Here is a 22,152-nt window from a genome sequence, read left to right on the forward strand (position 1 = left end):
CAACATCAACATACACCGGAACTCAACACTCTTGTGAACGCACTGACGGACATTACCAGAATCTAGTGATTATAGTTTATAAAGTTATAAATATGGATATCTTTCTCACAAAAACGCATCACTTTGCTTCAGAAGGCCTTTATTAACCCCCTGGAGGCGTATGGATTATTTTTTTATGATGGATCAATGTGCTTCTTTGGGCTTCAAAGTCTTGGCTACTATTCACTCCCATTATAAAGCTTGGAAGAGCCAGAATATATTTTAATATAACTCTGATTGTGTTTGACTGAAAGAAGAAAGTCATATACACATAGGATGGCTTGAGAGTGAGTAAATCATGGGATAATTTTCATTTCAACATTTCTAGATTAAACTACAATTTCAAATTTGTTTTATTGTAGCATTGGATAAAGTCTGTCAGTTGCTTAATAAAATCCTACAAAAGGATTAAAAAGTGATATTTTTCCTGTACATGTTAATTCAGTCTTCAGCTTTTCAGTCTTCATTTGGCACTGTCTCCTGATGATAAAGAATGCAAGTTTACTTTAACACAACGAAAAATTCAAGAAGTTCAGTAATTAGACATTTTATTCGCCCAACAACAAAAGACACTCTCCTAAAACCTGGCCAAAAACATATGGCTTGTCACATTCTAAAGTGCTTATTTGTTAGAGGCAGACATGCTTAAAACATAACACTTAAAAAAGACATGACAGCCAAAATGAGCCCAAGACTGTTTCAATTAAATAGACACAGAACTAAACATTTGGTCCTTGCAAGCCATGAAGTACACACAGCAAAGAGCACAAGCATCTCCAGAAAACAAAAAGAAAGTAACAGTCCTCAAAAATTAGATATATTTGTGTTTGATCCCCATCATAATCTGGCACTACTAAGGAGTTTGGAAGGAAACACAGCTTCAGTATTTGCTTTTACAAACCTCAGAGGAAAAGTGAAATTACTCTTTTTATATTAAACTTAAAAATGAAGTAGTCATATTATATTGCCCTGTTTAAACATCACTTTTGGCTAAAAGTAAAAAACATTTCTATGAAATACAAATATACATTCATTTAGTTTATACAACTATGACTCTGTATTGGATATATCTTGGAATATGTATGGAAGCTTGTTTCCACCACGACTTTTTATCTCACAATTCTGACTTTTTTCCCTTGTTTATATCTCTAACTCTGAGGAAAAAAGTCAGAATTGTGAGATAAAGTCGCAATCACGTTTTCATTTTTTATTCCGTGGTGGAAACAAGCTACCGTAAATATCAATCATAAATAAATATCCTCAGCCTTAAACAGACGTGCATATCACAGGTCAAATCATGCTTGAAATGAAGCATCATCAGAAAGAATAAAAATTAAAAAATAAAACTTTGAAGTGGACACAACATCTTTATCTTGAGAAATAAATAAGCTGAACATCGAGTGGTCAAATGCTGTCTTGCACAGTTTACAAATTTATACTCGAATCGCTGCCATGCTATTCATACGCACAGACACAAACCCTGTGTGCCTGACAGAGCGCGTACACTCCACGAGCTTAACTGGGAATATCAGAGCTGTTGTTGCGGTTTCCGTATTTGTGATGAATGAAAAGGAGCACCACACCGAGGAAGAAGCAGATGGAGCCCACCGTTATGTAGGCGATGCCCAAGAAGGGGTTTTTCCCTCCCATCCAGGAGATGGTGCTGAGGATCATACGCTTCCGGCCCTCGAAGCTGCGGACGGGGTAGTCTGAGGGGTACGTGGTTGAGGAAACAATGTCATTTTAGTAGTTATTAAAGACCCCTTGTGGTGAAAATCAAGTTTTTAATTGTGTTTATAGGTCCGTGTGGTGTTTTTAATATGCTTTAAGACAAACTATCACTCAACACCATCGCTGAGTATATTAAACGTGTACCAAAGACGCGGTTTGAAAACACCCGTCACAAACATGTAACCAATAACTTTTCTCTACTGACTTTCTGTGATGTTCAAAGCGTTTCTAAGGTGTTTCTGTCTGACTCTGAGATAATGAACGGGAACATGGTTTGTGTAACATTAGCAACACATTATTAGCTGTTTGATAACATAGTCCAGCCAAAGCCTAATCATATTAATTACCGTCCTATGTTGTAGAGAGAGATACATAAAACGCATTAAATTTTTGATGTATCAGAATGGTAAAGGGTTAGTTCACCCAAAAATTTTAATTGTCATTAATTACTCACCCTAATGTCGTTCTACAACCGTAAGACCTTTGTTCATTTTCAGAACACAAATTAAGATATTTTGGATGAAATCCGATGGCTCAGTGAGACCTGCATTCATTGCCAGTAAGATAATTAACACTTTCAGATGCCCAGAAAGCTACTGAAGACATATTTAAAACAGTTCATGTGACTACAGTGGTTCAACCTTAATGTTATGAAGCGACAAGAATACTTTTTATGTACCAAAAAACAAAATAACGACTTTATTCAACAATATCTAGTGATGGGTGATTTCAAAACACCGCTTCATGAAGCTTCGAAGCTTTACAAATCATTTGTTTCGAATCAGTGGATCGGATCGCATATCAAACTGGCAAAGTCACATGATTTCAGTAAACGAAGCTTTGTTACGTCAAAGCGTTTCGAAATTTCAATGGTTCACCACTGTGTGACTTTGGCAGTTTGATACATGCTCCAAACCACTGATTCGAAACAAAAGATTTGTTAAGCCCTGAAGCTTCATGAAGCAGTGTTTTGAAATCGCCCATCACTAGATATTGTTGAATAAAGTCGTTATTTTGGTTTTTTTTGGTGCACAAAAAGTATTCTCGTCGCTTCATAACATTAAGGTTGAACCACTATAGTCACATGAACTGTTTTACATACGTCTTTAGTAGTTTTCTGGGCGTTTGAAAGAGTGTTAATTATCTTGCTGACAATGCAGGCCTCACTGAGCCATCAGAATTTATCAAAAATGTCTTAATTTGTGTCCTGAAGATGAACGAAGGTCTTAGGGGTGTGCAAATACACATTATCGTTCAAAAGTTTGGGTTCAGAAAGAAGTTTTTGAAGGAACTTAAGTCTCTTCTGCTCACCAAGGCTGCATTTATTTGATCAAAAACACAGAAAAAACAGTTATATTGTGAATAATGACTACAATTTACATTAACTTTTCTATTCGAGTACATAAATGTAATTCTGTGATTAAAGCTGAATGTTCAGCATCATTATGCTGCGTTCACGCCACCTCGTATATTCTGGAATCTTGAGATGACAACACGTGACGTTGTATTCGGAGCTATTCACATCCTTTGACTGGGAATTATGCGTTTCTATGGCACCACTATCAACACCTAAATGAATCTACAGCGGTCAGGTGGTATAGCAGCCACGTGATACATCTGGGAGCTTTCAGAAAACTCCCAGCTTACAGGCTGAAATTATGAGCTCTACAATGACATGAACGCTTTTTACAAGATAGAATCTCGTAACTACATGAATTACGAGGCGACGTGAATGCTCCAGTCTTCAGTGTCACATGATCCTTCAGAAATTATTCTAATATGCTGATTTGATGCTCAAGAAACATCACTTATTATCAATGTTGAAAACAGTTGTGCTGCTTAATATAGTTCATTCATTTGATATAGAAATCCTCTTTAAGAATAAATGTCTCTTCTGTCATTTTTGATCAATTTAATACATCCTTGCTGAACAAAAGTAATAATTTCATTCAAAAGAAAAATTTTACGAACCCAAAACTTTTGAACAGTAGTGTATACTTACCCAAGTCAAAGAACACTAGTGAAAATGCTTCTATTTCTAATTTTAATTGAATATAATCATTTAAATTGCAAATAATCTGATCAGCCTAATAATTTGAATAAAACAAATGTTATTGGAGTATGACTTCACAATGTTCCAAAGAGGAGGTCATGCAGAATCGGAAATATTTCTTGTTCATTTTAGCTTACTTCTCACAAAAGCCGCGTTTCCACTGAAATTACTCGGAACAATTTGTCCCAGGGACACCCAAAACTAACCCCAATCGCATTTCGGGGGGGTCTCATGGTTAAAATCGCGTTCCAGGGGGTAAAATTTGCTTTTGTTGCGGGGTTCCCTGGTACAATTCGCGTTCCAGGGGGTAAATATCACGTTATTTTGGGTCGATTCAACCCACGGGCATGAAAAACAACCCGCGGCGACAGTGTAAAAGTAGCCCGATTCCACAGGAAAACCACAGACTTGGCAACACTGCCCCCGATCTATTTCTGTTTCTATTGCGGTCTAAAGTACCGTGAAGATTAGTCTGGTGACGTAGCACCGTGCGACTTTCCAGTCCCGCTGGATTTTGTCCTCCAAATATAAGCTTAATAAAGCCTGAACCTCGTTCCTAAACTTTGAAAAAGTACTACTTTGCTAGAAGGGTGAATTTCTGAGGGGTGAATTTTTACCTGGAACTTCATTTAGACCCTAGTCCCTGTGGTTAAAACGCACCAAGTACCACCCCAAAGTCTAGTTCCTGGGGAAAATTCCTGCTGCGGAAACACGGCTATAAACACACTGTTCGCTATTCATGTTTTAAAGGTATGCAAAGCAAGGATACTGTAGGTGACTTCAAGGGTGTAGTTGCCTCTGGGCAGTGTGGGTGTCTGGTTGTTCTTCTTCTGAATGATGCGGTAGAGCTTTCTGAAGGTGGGGAGGGCAGCCGTGCGCATCCATACAATGAAATCCTCATTTATGAAGCCGTTGTTGTCTGGGTCAGTGTCCAGCTCATAAACAGGCTTGTGCCAGTTGACCGGCTTGGCTGTATCTAGAAGATGAGGAGTGTTTTAGTTAGAGATGTGTACAAAACACATGCCAATTCATCACAGTATACATGCAAGTCTTTATTTAGAATTATACCTATAAAAACAGCAGTAAGATTACTGCCAGGAGGGTTTCTGAACTTCACGTGTTTGTCCGTCCACCATGCGATCCCTTTTTTGATAAGTGGAATTTGGGTTTTTGTTCCATTGGGATCAAGGTAAAACAAGTCCAATGTGTCTGAAGCAAAGAGTGAAAGAGACAATCGATATTAAAACTCTTGAGGAAACAGTCTTGCACAATGACAAGTATTCAGATCCAGGTCTTACCATTAAACATGCTGTTAGCAATGGCTCCACACGGGGCTATCGGCTTTACATTAACACGGTACGGCTCACATTCTTTACTTGGTTCCTGAAATATACAATTATATGCTTTTAGCTTCATTAAATAACACGCAAATGTATAGAATCAAATCAAGTACGTCTTGTATTCAGGAAACAGTAGTGTTGTTGTAACAGGTGACAGCTGTTGCAATGTCACCCAGTATAAAGTTCATTAAAAGCGACAATGTCTGTTGGTGATTGACAGGGATATAATAGGTGTGGAGATGTTTTTAAATCCATGATGCCTAACCCTGCTCACATGCAGCACTTGTTGACGTTGTGTTGACATGTGTTTGCGCTGGCGGCGCATAGTATGCTGTCAAACATGTCAGACAGCTAAGCTCAAAATTAGGTGAACTACTTAGTTTCTATTTGCTTCGCCATTAAAACTAGGACTGTCAATAATAATAATAATAATAATAATATTATATATATATATATATATATATATATATATATATATAAAAAAATCAAAAACATTTCTAATTAATTGAATTACTAAAAAAGCAACTTTGTTAATTTGTTTACAATAATAGGGCCCTATGAATTTTTTTCCAGAAATTCTGTGCTGTGTATTTTAATTTTTCTGGTGAAAAAGGCAATTTGGCAAAAAATTCATTTATTTTTAATCAAATTTAAACAAAGTGCTGCACAACAGGTTTACAGTTAAAATTGGAAACATGGATGAAAAATTGTGTGATTTTTCCTTCGAAAATAAAGACTTAATTATTAGGGATGCACCGATAGGATTTTTTGGGGCCGATATGATACAGATATTTGTCACTTCCTGTGTTTTGAAACTTTGTCATCATAATAGATAGTATTTTGATCATGTTTTAAATCAGCAAAGTTCAAAAACACCTGCGTTAAATTATACTAGCAGGTTTATTACAGTATCAAATAATTTCTAATGAACATTGATTGGATCCATTTAACATTCAGCAGGCCTACATAAATACAACTGAACTTTTTACAAGATGTAATATAAGTCTAAGGTTTCCCCTGAATGTGTCTGTGAAGTTTCAGCTCAAAATACCACATAGATTTTTTTTAATTCATTTTTTTAACTGCCTATTTTGGGGCATAATTAGAAATGCGCCGATTCATGTTGCGGCCCCTTTAAATGCTCACTCTCCCCGCTCACGGAGCTCGCGCTTGCCTTAAACAGTGCATAAACAAAGTTTACACTGCTAATATAACCCTCAAAATGGATCTTTACAAAGTGCTCGTCATGCATACTGCATGCATGCGTCGGATTATGTGAGTATTGTATTTATTTGGATGTTTACATTTGATTCTGAATTAATTTGAGGCTGTGATCCATGGCTAACGGCTAATGCTACACTGTTGGAGAGATTTATAAAGAATGAAGCTGTGTTTATGAATTATACAGACTGCAAGTGTTTAATAATGAAAATAACGACGGCTCTTGTTTCCGTGAATACAATAAGAAACGATGGTAACTTTAACCACATTTAACAGTACATTAGCAACATGCTAACGAAACATTTAGAAAGACAATTTACAAATATCACTAAAAATATCATGATATCATGGATCATGTCAGTTATTATTGCTCCATCTGCCATTTTTCGCTATTGTTCTTGCTTGCTTACCTAGTCTGATGATTCAGCTGTGCACATCCAGATGTTCTGCCCTTGTCTAATGCCTTGAACATGAGCTGGCATATGCAAATATTGGGGTCATACATATTAATGATCCCGACTGTTACGTCGGTGTTATGTTGAGATTCGCCTGTTCTTCGGAGGTCTTTTAAACAAATGAGATTTATATAAGGAGGAGGAAACAATGGAGTTTGAGACTCACTGTATGTCATTTCCATGTACTGAACTCTTGTTATTCAACTATGCCGAGGTAAATTAAATTTTTAATTCTAGGGCACCTTTAATAATTTTCAGGTACAGAAATAAAGTAAAAATGTAAAATAGCACTGCATATTCTTTACTGTATAAATTAAATACATATTAATCCTTTATCATAACAGACTTTATTATGATTAATCTTCTCATTTGTTTTTGTATACATTTTAATATTTTTTGTAAGTTTAAATATGTATGAGATCTGCCCTATCTCCTTTACCAAGGTGGGACTCTTATTTTGATGGGTGTTCTAGTCTACGGAGCTATATATAGAGTAAATTCCATTTTTATGAATGGATTCCACGATTCCGTCAGTGTTTTCTGCATCGCGGAAATCATTGGGCCCTAAACAGATAGTTCGCTTTTATCCTTTGGTTCAGACAGACAGCAAATCATAAATTAACTTAAGTGCCTTCTGACTTCTAACGCATGGGTCTTTCACAAACAGACCTTTGCAGTGCCATGTTAATCTATCTTCTGTGACTCTCAGGACACGCCTTGGTCTCCGTGTTGTGAGACGTCATATTCACATAACAGCAGTGGTGATGAGAGAACGCGCTTGAGAAACAGTTTATAGAGAAGAAATCAATCTTCATATAAAATATTGGTCACAAATTATTGGTCACTTTCAAGTATAGCGCATCTACTATTAATTATATATAAATAAATCATTTTTTTGCCAATGCAAATATGTTAGAAACGATGCATCGCGATACAAATGCCAACTTGTGTATGATTGAAGCTTTTTAAATCGATGCATCGCATCATTAACTTTTATGCCGATGCAGCAAATGGTTAATCTTACCATCCCTAACACAGACAGATAAATAGATACAGACAGACAGACAGACAGACAGACAGACAGACAGACAGATAGATAGATAGATAGATAGATAGATAGACAGACAGACAGACAGACGGACAGATTCAAATGTGCTATACCTTAAGTGATCGTTCGTCTCCATTAAGTTGGCTGTCATCTCTGGACTTCACATACCGCCGATGGTTTTGGTAGAAATTTGAGAGGCCATAGTACATGAAGACATTACTCTGAGGACATAAAGTTAGAGTCGTAAACTGACGGTGTTATCAAAGCTCATCACTTAACCCACCAGTAAAACATCCTCTATAAATAAATAAACTGGGAACATTTGGATTTAAAATGCATGTCAGATGTTATCAGTCAGGAAAGTCGAAGCCTACTGCTTCCTCATAATACAGCTATAAGCGACCGATGAAATGACTAACAAAAAGTACTACGGTACTATCACATGTTTCTGAATAATGAACGATACCATGGAGCAATGAATATGATAATCATTTAATTCCTATCAAAGTGTGAGAGACTTCCAATTTATTAGTCCCAATGAGTAAATAACTAAAAAGAATAACAAAGTGTAGTAAACAGTACAACTATTTGTGCTACAAACCAGAGTGTTTATTATTGCTATAATAAGTTAAAATAATAAGGTTATAAATACAAGTTTGAAATATCAAGTAGTAGGGGTGTGACGAGACCAGTATCTCACGAGACGAGACGAGACTCGAGATTGAGTTCACGAGACGAGACAAGATGGCGAAATACATGACTAGAAAAAATATTCTGCAGGTGTATTTGAAATGTTTTAACTAATCATTTTGTAATGAATGTCATTTCAGTTCTACTTTCTGAGACTGAATTATCATATGCAGTAAAAGACAACAATACTCAAGTAATGTAAAAGGTTTTTCCACTAACTCAACTGACTGACTTCCCTCCTGTATGATTTCAGTCTCTTCAGATCTTACTGTACATGAATTATGAGCTTCTACAGCTTTTGACCTCCTAACTGAACTCCTCTCCACAATCTGATCACAGAAATTAAAACAGTATAAATAAAAATGGTAACACTTTACAATAAGGTCTCATTTATTAACATTAATGTATTTACCAACATCAACTAACAACAAGCAATATATTTGCTACAGTATTTATTAATCTTTGTTAGTTGATAAAAATAGTCATTCATTGTTAGTTCATGATAGTTCACAGTGCATTAACTAATGTTAACAAATGAAACCTTATTGTTTGTACTAGTAAATAATAAGAAGAGAAAACTGTTATTCATTTTTATGGTAACACTTTACAATAAGTGCAACCATAATCGCACTCTCTCAATATTCAAAGATCAAATAAGACCACATTTTTCTTTGATACAGAGCTGAGAGATGGTTACAACTACACTGCCCAGCCTAAAATAGCTTTCATATTGAGAGATATCTGTATTCATCAGGGAGCCGCTTTCAAAATGCGGGGTATTGAAATCACGTTTGAATGCGCGCGCGCGTTTACTTTCACTTTTAAACGGTCGCGCGTACTCTGTAAATATGGAGCGGCGGCGACCGTTATCCAACTGAATTAAATGTTTTTTTTTTATTTAAATACAAAGCAAAACGACAGTGGAGGCAAAATGTAAACGTAGCGGTGGCATATTCTTTCCTAATCATCCTAACACTCTGTCATGGCAACATCACGAGACTACTTTTCGCCTCGACGAGAAATCTCGTCACAGTTTAGTCTCGCGAGATCTCGTGCCACGAGATCTCGTCACACCCCTATCAAGTAGCATAACAGGAAGGTTTTTGTACAGCTGAAAAAAAAAAAAACTGCGGCTGACAACGGAAGCCTTGTACACACAAGTTAAAAATAGCCAAGTTTGAATATGCAAAAGCTCAAATTATTAGAGAGATGAGAGGTAGAAGACTTCAGAAAACATGGAAAATGTTAAGTGCTGTTTTTTGTCCTTATAGCACTTTGACATTCAGTGAGCACTAAAAAGTTTTATTGTATGGAAAAAGCAAACTTTACGGGTCCTTTTGTTGTAATAAGATATTTTTGTTGAAATCCGATGGCTCAGTGAGGCCTGCATAGCCAGCAATGACATTTTCTGTCTCAAGATCCATTAATGTACTAAAAACATATTTAAATCAGTTCATGCGAGTGCAGTGGTTCAATATTAATATTATAAAGCGACGAGAATATTTTTGGAGTGCCAAAAAAACAAAATAACGACTTATATAGTGATGGCCGATTTCAAAACACTGCTTCATGAAGCTTCGGAGCGTTATGAATCTTTTGTGTCGAATCATGATTCGGATCGCGCGTCAAACCGCCAAACTGCTGAAATCACGTGACTTTGGCACTCCAAAACCGCTGATTCGACACAAAAGATTTATAACGCTCCGAAGCTTCCTGAAGCAGTGTTTTGAAATAGGCCATCACTATATAAGTAGCTATTTTATTTTTTTTGGTGCACAAAAAATATTCTCGTCGCTTTATAATATTAATATTGAACCACTGTACTCACATGAACCGATTTAAATGTGTTTTTAGTACCTTAATGGATCTTGAGAGAGGAAATGTCATTTGCTGGCTATGCAGGCCTCACTGAGCCATCGGATTTCAACAAAAATAACTTAATTTGTGTTCCGAAGATTGCGTTCAAAGTATTGTTTTCATTTACTTTTTCCCCCTCTACATCTTTCTAGCTATTGTTTCATAAATCAGACTTTTAAAGGGTTAAGTCACATGTAGTTGGAACAACATAAGAGTGAGTAACTTAAATGACAAAACATTTATTATGGCTAAACTATCCCTCTAAAAGGAATGCAGCATAATAGGCAGGTCATAAACACTCACCTCGAAAGGCTGGTCTAGAGAGAAGGACAGGACACATTTGCATGGAGTCGTGCTGTTCCAGCTGAAGCTTTGAGAGCAGTTAAAACACGGACTGGACATGTCAGTCCCGGTATAATCAATCTGTGAACACAGATACATGTTTACACACAGTTACATAACACATGTGCCCAGATTAATGCTTCAGATCCACCGCATTAAGTCCAAATAAACATCTATTTGCTGTATATTTGTTAATAAAATGACACAAAACACACGGTGCTCAAACCTCTATCTCTTTGATGTTGTTGGACGTCACGTAGAGGCCGATTCCTATGGGAATGAAGATGAGGCCGATGACGAAGAATGCGGGCAACACGGTCCCCGCGGTCAGGATCGGCTGCCAGGCCGGTAACCGCTGCTGTTTGAAGGCGGTGTTGTCGGGCTTTCTGGTCCGAATGGCGGCTCCGCCGAGCCCCGCGGATCCGGAGTGATGACCGTCTTCCTCTTTCGCGCTGTAGCTGGACGCCATAATAGCTGTTAATACCAGCTCACAGCTTCAGTATTTGTATTTAAACACACAATTCCTCGATTATAGACGCGTAGTTGGTATAAAAGTGTTTTATATATCCGCTGCAGTAGATTATCTACACAGCGGCCTTCTCTCTAGGTTGTATGGAAAGTTGCTTGTTTTGTTTGAGGCGGTGCTACAGGAAGTGTCAGTTAGTGTGATTCGCGAATCATCGGTTCGCGGTTCATTTGACTCAGTCGAACTGATTTGTGAATTGCTGAGCTGTTTTGTTTGTTTGAATAACTATGTTCAGGGCTGAAAATTATTGATTTGATTTGATTTCATGTAAACACTGTCTAATAATGATGTAGCCTATAGGCAGAGACATTTATTGAGCTGCATTTTATCTGAAAATGTGTAATTATGTTACCAAAATATAGATTGTTTTTTGACAGTTTTGTTGTTCAATCATTCGGTCTTCACTTGTTGTTATAAAACATATTATTCACTGTCCCGAATAAATTTGACAGTCTAAGCACATAATTTAAAAAGTAATTTCAGGCTATATGTTGTAAATGTGTTAAAATGACTGAGTTCACATTGGCTACGTCCTAATTGAGTTTTATTAATATCTTAAGTTAGCATGTTAACCTTGAAATAACAGACTACTTACAACAACCTGTTCATATTTGTATTAATACACGTTCATATGATCATAATAGCACCTTTAACTTAAGAAAGTAATCATCATAAATGTCATAATGAATTAGGAGATCTAACATGGTAGGTTGACAAACTATAAAGAGCCTGTTAGACCTTGAAAAATATAGACTACAGTATACAGGTAGGCCTACAACTTGGAACTTGTAATCTTTGATAAAATACTGCAAGTTTAGTCCCCACCGCTGTTATGGGAGAAACTCTGTTGATGAACGGGATGACTCAAAGGAATCGGTAAGGCGAACCGATTCGTTCAAATGAATCAGACATCTAGCAGGCGTGTCATACCACATGACACCACCACTCAGATAAGTTAGTAGGTCATTAAAAAGAATTAGTAGTAGAATTATGTATTTAATTTAATATATAATTTTATAACAATCCAATTGTTGCATATCTGCCTTTATTATTATTTTGTTTTATTAAAAAAGCTGGTCAAAACACTGCTTTGTTAGAAAATCAAAATGTATTTCAAAGTAAATCGTTTAAGAAATGTAATGTAGGCTAAATGTAATCAAAATTGACCATTTTTATTTCAGTATTTATTATAAATGATTTATCCATGCACATCATTTTTTATTTATTCATTCATTTAAAAAAAAAAAACATCTTTAAGTAACTTCCTGTCAAAATGCGGAAGGAAAGACTATCGCAACTATGCAAGCTGTGTACAAATGTAAAGCAAATATACAGCTTTTTTTAAAAGTGTTGTCTAATGGTTGTTATGAAATTAATCTGTGGTGTAGTAAATCTAACTTCATGTGTTTCTCTTTTATTAAATGAATAATATGTTTTATAATTTTATATTAAATTCTGCACGTAATTGTTACACAAGTAGCGACATTCAGATATTACACTGAAAGTGTCCCTACTTGTGCAACAATTATGTGTGGAATTTTTTATATAAATTATGAGCCAAAACATTATAACCAGTCACAGGTGAAGCGAATATCATTGATCATCTCCTAGGCCACACAACAAGGTCTGGATAGATTAGATGGTACAATAATTAGCATGTTGGATGCAGGAGAAATGGTCAGGAATAAAGATCTGAGAGACAAGGGCCAAATTGTTATGGCAAGGCGATGGCACCAGGATGCCCTGTGGGATGATGACAAGCCGGTGGAGGCAGTGTGATGCTCCGGGCAATGTTCTGGGAAACCCTGGGGCCTGCCATTCTTGATGTAAATGTGACACACGCCACATACATAAACATTGTTGCAGACCAGGTACACCCCTTCATGACAGTGTTGTTCCCTGGTGGAAGTGGCCTCTTTCACAGGATAACTCACCCTGAATGAATGACCCATGATGGAGAGTTCAAGGTGTTGCCCTAGCCTCCAAATTCCCCAGATCTCAATCCAATTGAGCATCTGTGGAATGTGTTGGACCAATAAGTTTTATCGACGGCAGCTCCACCTCACAACCTACAGGACTTGAAGGATCTGCTGCTAACATCAGATACCACAGGACATCTTCAGGGGGCTTGAAGAGTCCCTGTTTTGTCAGCACAGCACAAGTGGTCATAATGTTTTGGCTCATCGGTGTATATTCAAATATTATATATAATATTACTTAAAAAAAAAATCTAAACTATTTGTATTTTCTGTAGGCTATGTGGTTCAATTCACAGTCACCATTCAGAAGGTGCACCATTTGAACCACAAGATGGAGCAAGAGACCAAAGCAACGACTTAAAGCAGTAACAGGTTCTCTCAAAACAGCTGTGGCAGACTAAACTTGCGATATTTTATCAAAGCTGTGTTTATGCCAACACTTTTTCCATTAAAAGTTCCAAGTTTCTTATCATGCAGGTGTAGACCTTCAGACTTGCTCGCCTTAAAAATCCCTATATATTTTTCAAGGTCTAACATGCCCTTTTATAGTTTGTCAACCTACCATTTCTGCTCACAACTCTGATTCTTTTTATCCAATTTCCCCTTCAGATTTATGCACTGTTTCTCTGACTTTGTGATTTCTTTATCTTTGTCCTCCACTCTCTTTCAAAGGCCCCTTTGCTCGGCTTTAAGTTTTCACAACTTGCCTCTGCTTACTTCATCCCTAAGGTCCCTTTTTTTCGGAGCTTTACTTTTGTTCTTTGATTGCTCAGTCCAAAAAGGTGGCCAACTTTTAAACACTGTCAGCTCTTCCTGTTCCTCAGCTGCCATCCTGGCAGTCAGCTTCTCACATTCTGAGCAAATTTGGCTGGGTTTTGTTTGAGCTCTACCCTCCAACCTTTTGGGTCATTTAGCTGTCATGTTCAGCTTTGCTGTTGACACCCTCAAGACACTGCTTTGCCGGAATAAGTGCGTGAAACTCTTATTCACCAACATCAATTCAGTTGTCACAATGAATCAAAATTGGCAATAGTTTTTTTTTTTTTTTAATTGCAGTAGGCTATTTATTAAAAATGATTTATCCATGCACATTATTATTATTATTAAAAATCATCTTTAATCAAAGTAACTTCCTTTCACAATGGGGAAGGAAAGACTATCGCAACATCCATTTCATGCCGACTTCAAACGAAGGCCTATATCATATTGATTGCCTCCATACAGTGAAGAGTTAAAAACGATTTTCAGAATGCTGAATAAGCTAGATGCTAAAATAATCTCTTTTAGGTCCCATGTGGAAAATCCTGTTTGGTTCCCTGGTGGTGTATCTTTCAGTGAAGTATCTTATGGCTGCCGCAATGGTGTTTAGCCTAAACTGAAAATTCAGTGTGAGTGTAAAATTACATTATGGAAAAATTCTTCTGTTGTTTTGATATTTTGAGAAATTGGACACACTGTGTTAATGTATGAGTTGAATAAAAAGAAGGGGATTCCTTATGGGAAAAAGTCCCTCTGTCTTATAAAGAACTGATACTTTTACATTTCTTTAATTTCAAAGTTATTGCAAGTAAAGGTATCTTGACCAGCCACATATTTCAAAGCATCACTGGATCCATCTTATTTTTCAGGTAAGAGCGGGCTCAGCCATTTGTAAATGTAATGTGCCTAGCTTCCGGTGTCACCCACTTCCAGTTATTTTTAGCAGTACAAAACAGCTCCTTATGCTGCTTGATATTGCAAATTTGTATTTCTTACCATATTATTTTAATGTATTGTCTTAATAAAACACGCTGATTTGTAGCACAAATAGTTTTACAGTTTATTGCACTGAGTACAGTGAGTACAGTGATTCTACCTTAATATTATAAAGCGACGAGGATACTTTTTGTGCACCAAAAAACAAAACCATGACTTTTTAACAATATCTAGTGATGGACGATTTCAAAACACTGCTTCATGAAGCTTCGGAGCTTTACGAATCGAATCAGTGGTTCAGAGCGCCAAAGTTACGTGATTTCAGCAGTTTGACGGTTTCATACGCGATCCGAATCACTGATTCAACACAAAAGATTTGTAACGCTCCGAAGCAGTGTTTTGAAATCGGCCATCACTAGATATTGTTAAAAAAAAAGTTGTTATTTTGTTTTTTTGGCGCACAAAAAGTATTCTCGTTGCTTCATAACATTAAGGTAGAACCACTGTACTCACATGAACTGTTTTAAATATGTTTTTAGTACCTGGAGAGAGAGGAAGTACCATTGCTGTCTATGCAGGCCTCGCTTTTTGATTTCATCAAAAATATCTTAATGTGTGTTCTGAAGATGAACGAAGGTCTTACGGGTGTAGAACGACATGAGGGTGAGTAATAAATTACATTATTTTCACTTTTGGGTGAACTAACTCTTTAATGTACATACTCAATTCAAATTTTATTTTGTAGATATCTTGAGTCTGTTGTTACAAATATCACCATCAATTTACTTTGTGTATTTTTGCTCCATCAACCAATCCAATCGAAGCTAAAGCAGAGTCGATAGCCTGTCGTCATCATGCAGTGGTGTTTCGCTCCTGAATGAATCAGTGTGCTTGAACAAATCAGTTGAATGATTGATTCATTGACTCATTCATAAAGACAGTCACTTGTCGCCACCTTCTGGCATAACGTAACCTGGAGAAAGTCAAAGACTGCGTCTGAAATTGCAGTCTCTGAGAAGGTATATCTTTTGAATAAGTCTTCACTTTGTGACCATTAAAAAAGAATGTTCTATAAATGAATGTGTGTAGTATGAATGTAATCCGGAGTCAGTTGCGTCACTTCATTGCCATTCACAAATCCTCTCCCGTGGCCTAATTGGGATAGTTAATGTGTCCATCAAATTTACACTTGACTTCAGAAAATCACTGTAAGTCATCTATAAGCAAAGACTATACAGAACGACGGTTCACTCGGTTTACTTCTATTAGTTATGAATGGGAGAAACTGCAACGCGCAATATGCCGGAATATGTCCCGCCTTCTAAGTAAAAGAGCCAATCGCTGATTGATAAAGTCATTGCGTCACTGTAGCGTCACCGGTTCCCATAGCAACCTGAGACTCGCGCTAAGACTGCACATGCGCATTGGCTCGTCTAGCCAGAAAATAAGCTTTTTAAATGCAATTTTAGCATAAGAAACAACATTTATGGGACGGTTCATGTCAGATTTTGTTGCTGATTTAAAATATGTAATTTAATTGGGAGTTCGCCTAGCAGTTTTTAAAATTTTAGGATTCCACCATTCAAGTAGACAGGACTTGGTCTTGGATGCCTGAAATAGCTGTCCGGAGGCGTTGCAAATATGGCCGCCAAGTGAACAGACTTTCCTTGAAAGGGACTTTGGTATAAGCCTACTATCTTTTAAATACTGTAATTCTGAACCCACAACTTGTTTTACATACTAATTTCACCTACTAAATAGTAGAGAACCTGACATTGTTCTCTCAAAGTTATGAACAAATGTTCTTCCGTTGGTTCAAAGTTCCTTTTCTCCCAGGAAATGCTTAATGCTTATATAGTTGAAGTGAACTCTTTTTGATCTTGGTATATTCTCATTTGATTATTAGATTCCTTAACTTTTAAAAAGGGCAATATCAACTTTCTCTTTAAAGTGCATAGATCAGGTAACTAAATGAAATCTTTAAAGCTCATCAAGATCATGTCTATCTTTACGGTTTTTTACAGACTCACAAGAATAGAACATTCATAATGATGGAGATGGCTGAAATCTATTTGACGGATACATGCAATGGAAGGGCAAAGAAGCTAGTTAGTCTTGACAGTGGTCTGAAGTTGCACACCTGGTTCAGAGGAGGGAACTGAAGATGAATAGAAATCTGACTTTTCCAAACCAGTCTGAAATCTTACACGCCTCTGCAGAGCTGCAGTGAAGCATGCAAAGCAATCCAGCATGGAAACACTGTCGTCTCCTCTTTTTCCTCACAACTTTTCTGCTTTCTCAGCAGGAGATATTGAAATGCTAAACCACCATGATTAATCAACCGCTTGTAGCTGGAGACACCATAAGCTGCTGGGCCAAGAGAGACACAAACAGACAGCAAGGGGCCTGGATGCTGTCAGGGCCTGAAAGAAATATGCTAATAAAACAAGAACTGATGGTGAGAAGCTATTCAATCAATGATTTCCACTGACTCTTGAAAAAAGAGGAACAGAAAAGCAAATATGTAAACCTAACTACTGGTGGTGGTACATGGAAACTCTTGCTGTCCCCTTATGAATGATTTAGGCGCCAGTAACTCCAGTATTGTTTGCTACTACAATTGCCCCATTATGTACATGATGCATAATATACGACTCAACATTTGTACTCTGCTTGGTTAATTTTTCAGATAATGTCTGAGGCCCAAGGTCAAAGCTGGTGAATAAACATCTTTATTGCATCATCTTAGGCAGAAGATGGAACTTAAGGACAAGTGATAGAGTGATAAACAAGATCCTGAGCTCCAAAAGGATAATGGATCATCAATCTGATGTGGAGTATTTGGGTGGACACCAGCAGATCCATAGCCTTTTCAGGGGGCATTACATGCATTTTGCCATTTTGTGGCCTTGAAGGGCACTGCAGAATGGGGAAGGATATTTGAAGGGTCAATAAAAGTGAGTAATTGAATCACTTCATGAAGATCCCATAAGGCTGTGAGCAAAGTGTAAAAAGATATGGACTGGGATTTACTTATAGCCAAATCTAAAAGTCTTTAAAATAAAGTCTGTTGAAGAACAGTACTGGACATAAATATTAGATTAAATATAGACTGGATTACTATGAAAAATGCTGGTAACCAAACGGTTGATGGACCCCAATGACTTCCATAGTTTTTCCTCCTGTATCATGGAAGTCAATGGGGTCCAGCAAATGTTTGGTTACCCTTATTCTTAAAAATATCTTCTTCTGTTGTTCAGCAGGTTTGGAACAACTTGAGGGTGAGTAAATGACAGAATTTTTATTTTTGGGTGAACTATCCCTTTAACAAAACTGTTAGAATCGGTTCTCTATGATTCATTCGGACAGAGCTCATGAATCGAGCAGTTTTTCCACAATGGCCTACTTAAGAACAAAATGGGCGCTGGATGAATTATATTCCTACAATTATATTCCTACTATGAAGAGCATTTTAATTTCACAGGTAAAGACCGTTTTCTGACAGAAAGAGTCTCGGATGAATGACTCTTTTTCATGAGTGAAGTGGGTTCAAACGTTCTGAACCGGTTCGCGATTTAAAATCGGTCGGACTGTTCACTCACGCACTGAATCGTTTGGAGAGGTTTGGCTGCTCATTCCATAAACGCGGAACTTTATAAAAGAGATAACAAAAAAAAAGCGCTCAGTGAAGTGGATATTTACTTCAACTGAAACAATATGCAAAAACGTCCTATCGTTTGTTAGCAATAAAGAAGATTTTCATTGAATGTATCGTGCATCCGAACGACTCTGAACTGCAGGTAACGACCAAAAGTGCATCAAAACAAAAATAGATTCACAAAACAGGACCGTGGCACCATGTTTCTTTTGTACATGTTCCATGTTCTTCCGACTGATATCACTTTACTCGAGTAATGAAAAGGTTAGTAATGCCTCTGGAATGTATAAATATAATATATACTTGAGACACACTCTTTATGTTAGGCCTGTACTTCTTTGGGAGTGTGTGTAGGCCTACTTCACTTCATGTATGCTAATATAGTCTACTTAGTTCATGTTTTTTTTTTTTCCTGTTTATGGCTATGCTTATTTATGAATCTCAGCTTGCACTTTGCATATCTTTAGTTTTACTTATTTATTTTATTTAGTTACAATAATTTTAGTTCTTTGTTTGTTTAAAAAATCACCTGGTCATTTAAAATCTTACCTCATTTTATTTTAAAACCCTTAACTGCTTTTGAATATCCAAAGATATAAGTGGAAATATATTTTTGAAATATTTTTTATAAATATATGTTTATATGTTATAAATATATTTATAAATATCATATATGTTTTTGAAATATAACCATAAAAGGGTCACCTGATTCTGCTAGTTAGAAAAGCATCTTATAGAGAGATTGTTCTGATCCCTGAGGAGATCAAGAGGGTAAAAACAAGTTCACCATGGGATCAAAATGGACAATTCTTGTTTTTTATATGGAATATTGCAATATATATTATAAATGATTTATTTGAATAAACCATTTATAATCAGCCTGTCACTCACATGAGATCGCAGCAGTAGCAAACCACAACCATCCAATCAATTCCCGATGGACAAAATCAAGTCCAGCTCTGCACTGTTTTTTTTCTTGTTCGAGAAGCCGATACCCGATACACTCGGATATACATTACAATTGGGAAGAAAAGACTATCGCAACTTCCGTTTCATGCTGACCATCAAAGGGACAGAAGCTGATGGCGTTACAGCTGAAACTGAAGATTTGTTTTGACCTTATGAGTGAAAGACACAAAGGTCAAATCTGACAGCAGGCAATGACAAGCCTGTGCAAATGAATTTACCACACAAACTGTCATATGAACGAACATGGCAATCTGATGCCTATAATCTTAGGTACACCGGTCTCTGTATGCCTCCCCTGAGATCCATCTGGCCGCGTTGCTCCGTAAGGTCACTCCGGTGGGCGTCTGCACCCACTCTTTTCGGCTACACGGCCAAGCAGATGGCCTCACAGCGTAAAAGGTTCCTGTGTCTTAGGATTCGCTGGGAAAATGATGAGTCAGTCAGGATGTGGCCTGCCTTCAAAAATGTCCCAGCCTGCCAGTGTCCTTGCCACCCTGATCAGCCATCCACATGATGACAGACTTCCATAATGTGCCATCTTTCATTAACCTCCCTGTGAGTGATGGATTAACCCTGAGGGCAGAGACAGAGTCATAGATTATTGAGAACGAGTTTGCCTTACCTCAGCCTCACCTGGTTTATAACGGAGGAGACTGAAGTTTTCTAGAGGACAGTTTTTGGACTTAAGATGCCATATTTTTGCTCAAGCATAGTGGAGGTGAGATTATATTGAGGTTCAAGTCGGCATGAAAGAGAAATTGTGATAGTCTTTTCTCGAATGGCTTCTTGAACAAGAAAATATGTAGGGCAGGACTTGATTTCATTTGTAGGGAATTGATTGGATGGTTGAATGGTTGTGGTTTGTTATTGGTCGATCTCATGTGAGTAACAGGTTGTCCCGCCCTTGCATCAGTAAACGTCATCAGAGAAGAGATGTCGCTGTAAAATTGCCTCGAAAATCCAGCCTCGCCACTGTACCAGTGGATGAGTCTGGTTGCCCATTGAATCAATTCGATTTCTAGGGCGGAGCAAATCCGAGCCAACAGGAAGCAGAGTAAACCAATCAGAGAAGGGCGGATATGACGTTAACAGAGCGACAAGAGAGTCAACAGCAAAAAGTAAATAATTAATGTGTTTTTGGTCATTTAAAACTGAATTCACGGCTGAATAGAACAAACTCTCAGGTCTCCCGTGCGCAATCTTTGTTGATATTGAAGGGACTTTCGCCGCACTAGAGTGACGCTGTTTGCGTCACTGAAATAAACGAATCTGATTGCACGGTACGGTTTGGAGTTGACTCGAATCGCGATGGAGGGCGGACTGACCAGACTGATATATCTTGTAGATATATATCAGTCTGGCCTTTCCAGGCAAGCTGTAAAAGGGAGGGGAAGTTATTTTGATTAAAGATTATGAGGGAACATGAATTAAAAAAAAAAAAGATTTGCACGGATTAATCGTTTATAGGCTAATAAATAAATACTGCAATATTCCATTAAATCATTCATTGTGATTTTATCTGATACCAATAAGCTGAAAATTATTTTCATGATATGGCCGATAACGTTTTGTGTAAAAAAAAAAAAAAAAAAACCCTCACTAAGCATAAATAGTAAAAAAATAATAATCAAAACTTTTTCCGTGCTACAAATGAATTTAAATAAACTATCATTAAAATGAAAAAAGGTGCAAAATTAATAATTGCAAAAATAATTTAAATCTGATGTGTAATATATGTGCACTTTTAAGCATTATTTAAAAAATATTGATTGTTTTCAAACAGGTCTCTGGAATACATTGCCTGACAGACAATCCGGTTGTTAAGTCTGACGTCACGCGGCAGTGCTTCCGGGTCCAAACGCTCTATCTCATACCACAAGAAAACAACAAATGGTGCTAATATACACACACGATGTGGTGTAATAGTACAAAAAATATATAATTATAACCTTTATCTCCATACCAAAATCCCAGATGGCCAGACAATGATTAATCTTTTATAAATCATTAAAATATTAATGTCTGTGACGCTGTGAGCACGGAGTCTGTTGTGTAGACTGTAAGTATTTAAAATGTTTAACTTTTTAAAATGTTTGATGTTTATTATGAATAAATAGCACTCATAAACGGCCGTCGATGGCATTCTCAAGTGAAACGAGTCGAGGCTTGGACCCGGAAACGGCGTTCCTTACGTCACGACTTAACAAGCGGATAGAGGGTATGCATTAACGTCACTTTCCCGCCAGAACGTGCTCCTCAGCTGGACTGAGTGGCAAAAGAACCTGCTTCATGACTAGATTTAATAGGGGAAACTGCGAAAATGAGAGTAAAACAAACGATTATACTAAAAGTTGGGCTCGAAAGCCTTCCTTATAACATGTCAAAGAAACCTAATCCATGGATATTGACATGCAGCCAGGAATCGTGTTTCCTGACATTTATATGTGCCTGATTTTGACGCGGGGAAATACATGAAGCAAATCTGCCTGTGAACGCTTTATATAACTACAGGTCTAAATCGGAGTGATCATCCCTTATATCAATGTTAT

General features: G+C 37.1%; 2 protein-coding genes across 4 annotated transcripts in view; one reads left to right on the forward strand and one right to left on the reverse strand.

Annotated features, from left to right (window-relative positions):
* Positions 1-570: 570 nt before the first annotated feature.
* Positions 571-11,442, reverse strand: tmem30ab (transmembrane protein 30Ab). The gene is made up of 7 exons (XM_048208532.1): positions 11,003-11,442; positions 10,738-10,857; positions 8,001-8,108; positions 5,122-5,206; positions 4,892-5,032; positions 4,593-4,799; positions 571-1,748 (listed from the first exon to the last, which is right to left on the reverse strand). The coding sequence occupies exons 1-7, from the start codon at positions 11,243-11,245 to the stop codon at positions 1,555-1,557; spliced, it is 1,098 nt and encodes a 365-aa protein (XP_048064489.1). The 5' UTR covers positions 11,246-11,442; the 3' UTR covers positions 571-1,554.
* Positions 11,443-16,509: 5,067 nt separating this feature from the next.
* ches1 (checkpoint suppressor 1) overlaps positions 16,510-22,152 on the forward strand; it is an 89,412-nt gene continuing 83,769 nt past the window's right edge. The window contains exons 1-3 of one of the 3 annotated variants that reach the window (XM_048208525.1): positions 16,510-16,658; positions 17,279-17,434; positions 17,666-17,933. The gene's annotated coding sequence lies outside the window, so the exon portion shown is untranslated. Of the gene's footprint in view, positions 16,659-17,278; positions 17,435-17,665; positions 17,934-18,586; positions 18,777-22,152 lie in introns of those variants that run through there. The other 2 variants (XM_048208531.1, XM_048208524.1) reach the window with 2 other exon arrangements.

Source organism: Megalobrama amblycephala, linkage group LG11, assembly GCF_018812025.1.
Source record: "Megalobrama amblycephala isolate DHTTF-2021 linkage group LG11, ASM1881202v1, whole genome shotgun sequence".
NCBI lineage: Eukaryota > Metazoa > Chordata > Actinopteri > Cypriniformes > Xenocyprididae > Megalobrama > Megalobrama amblycephala.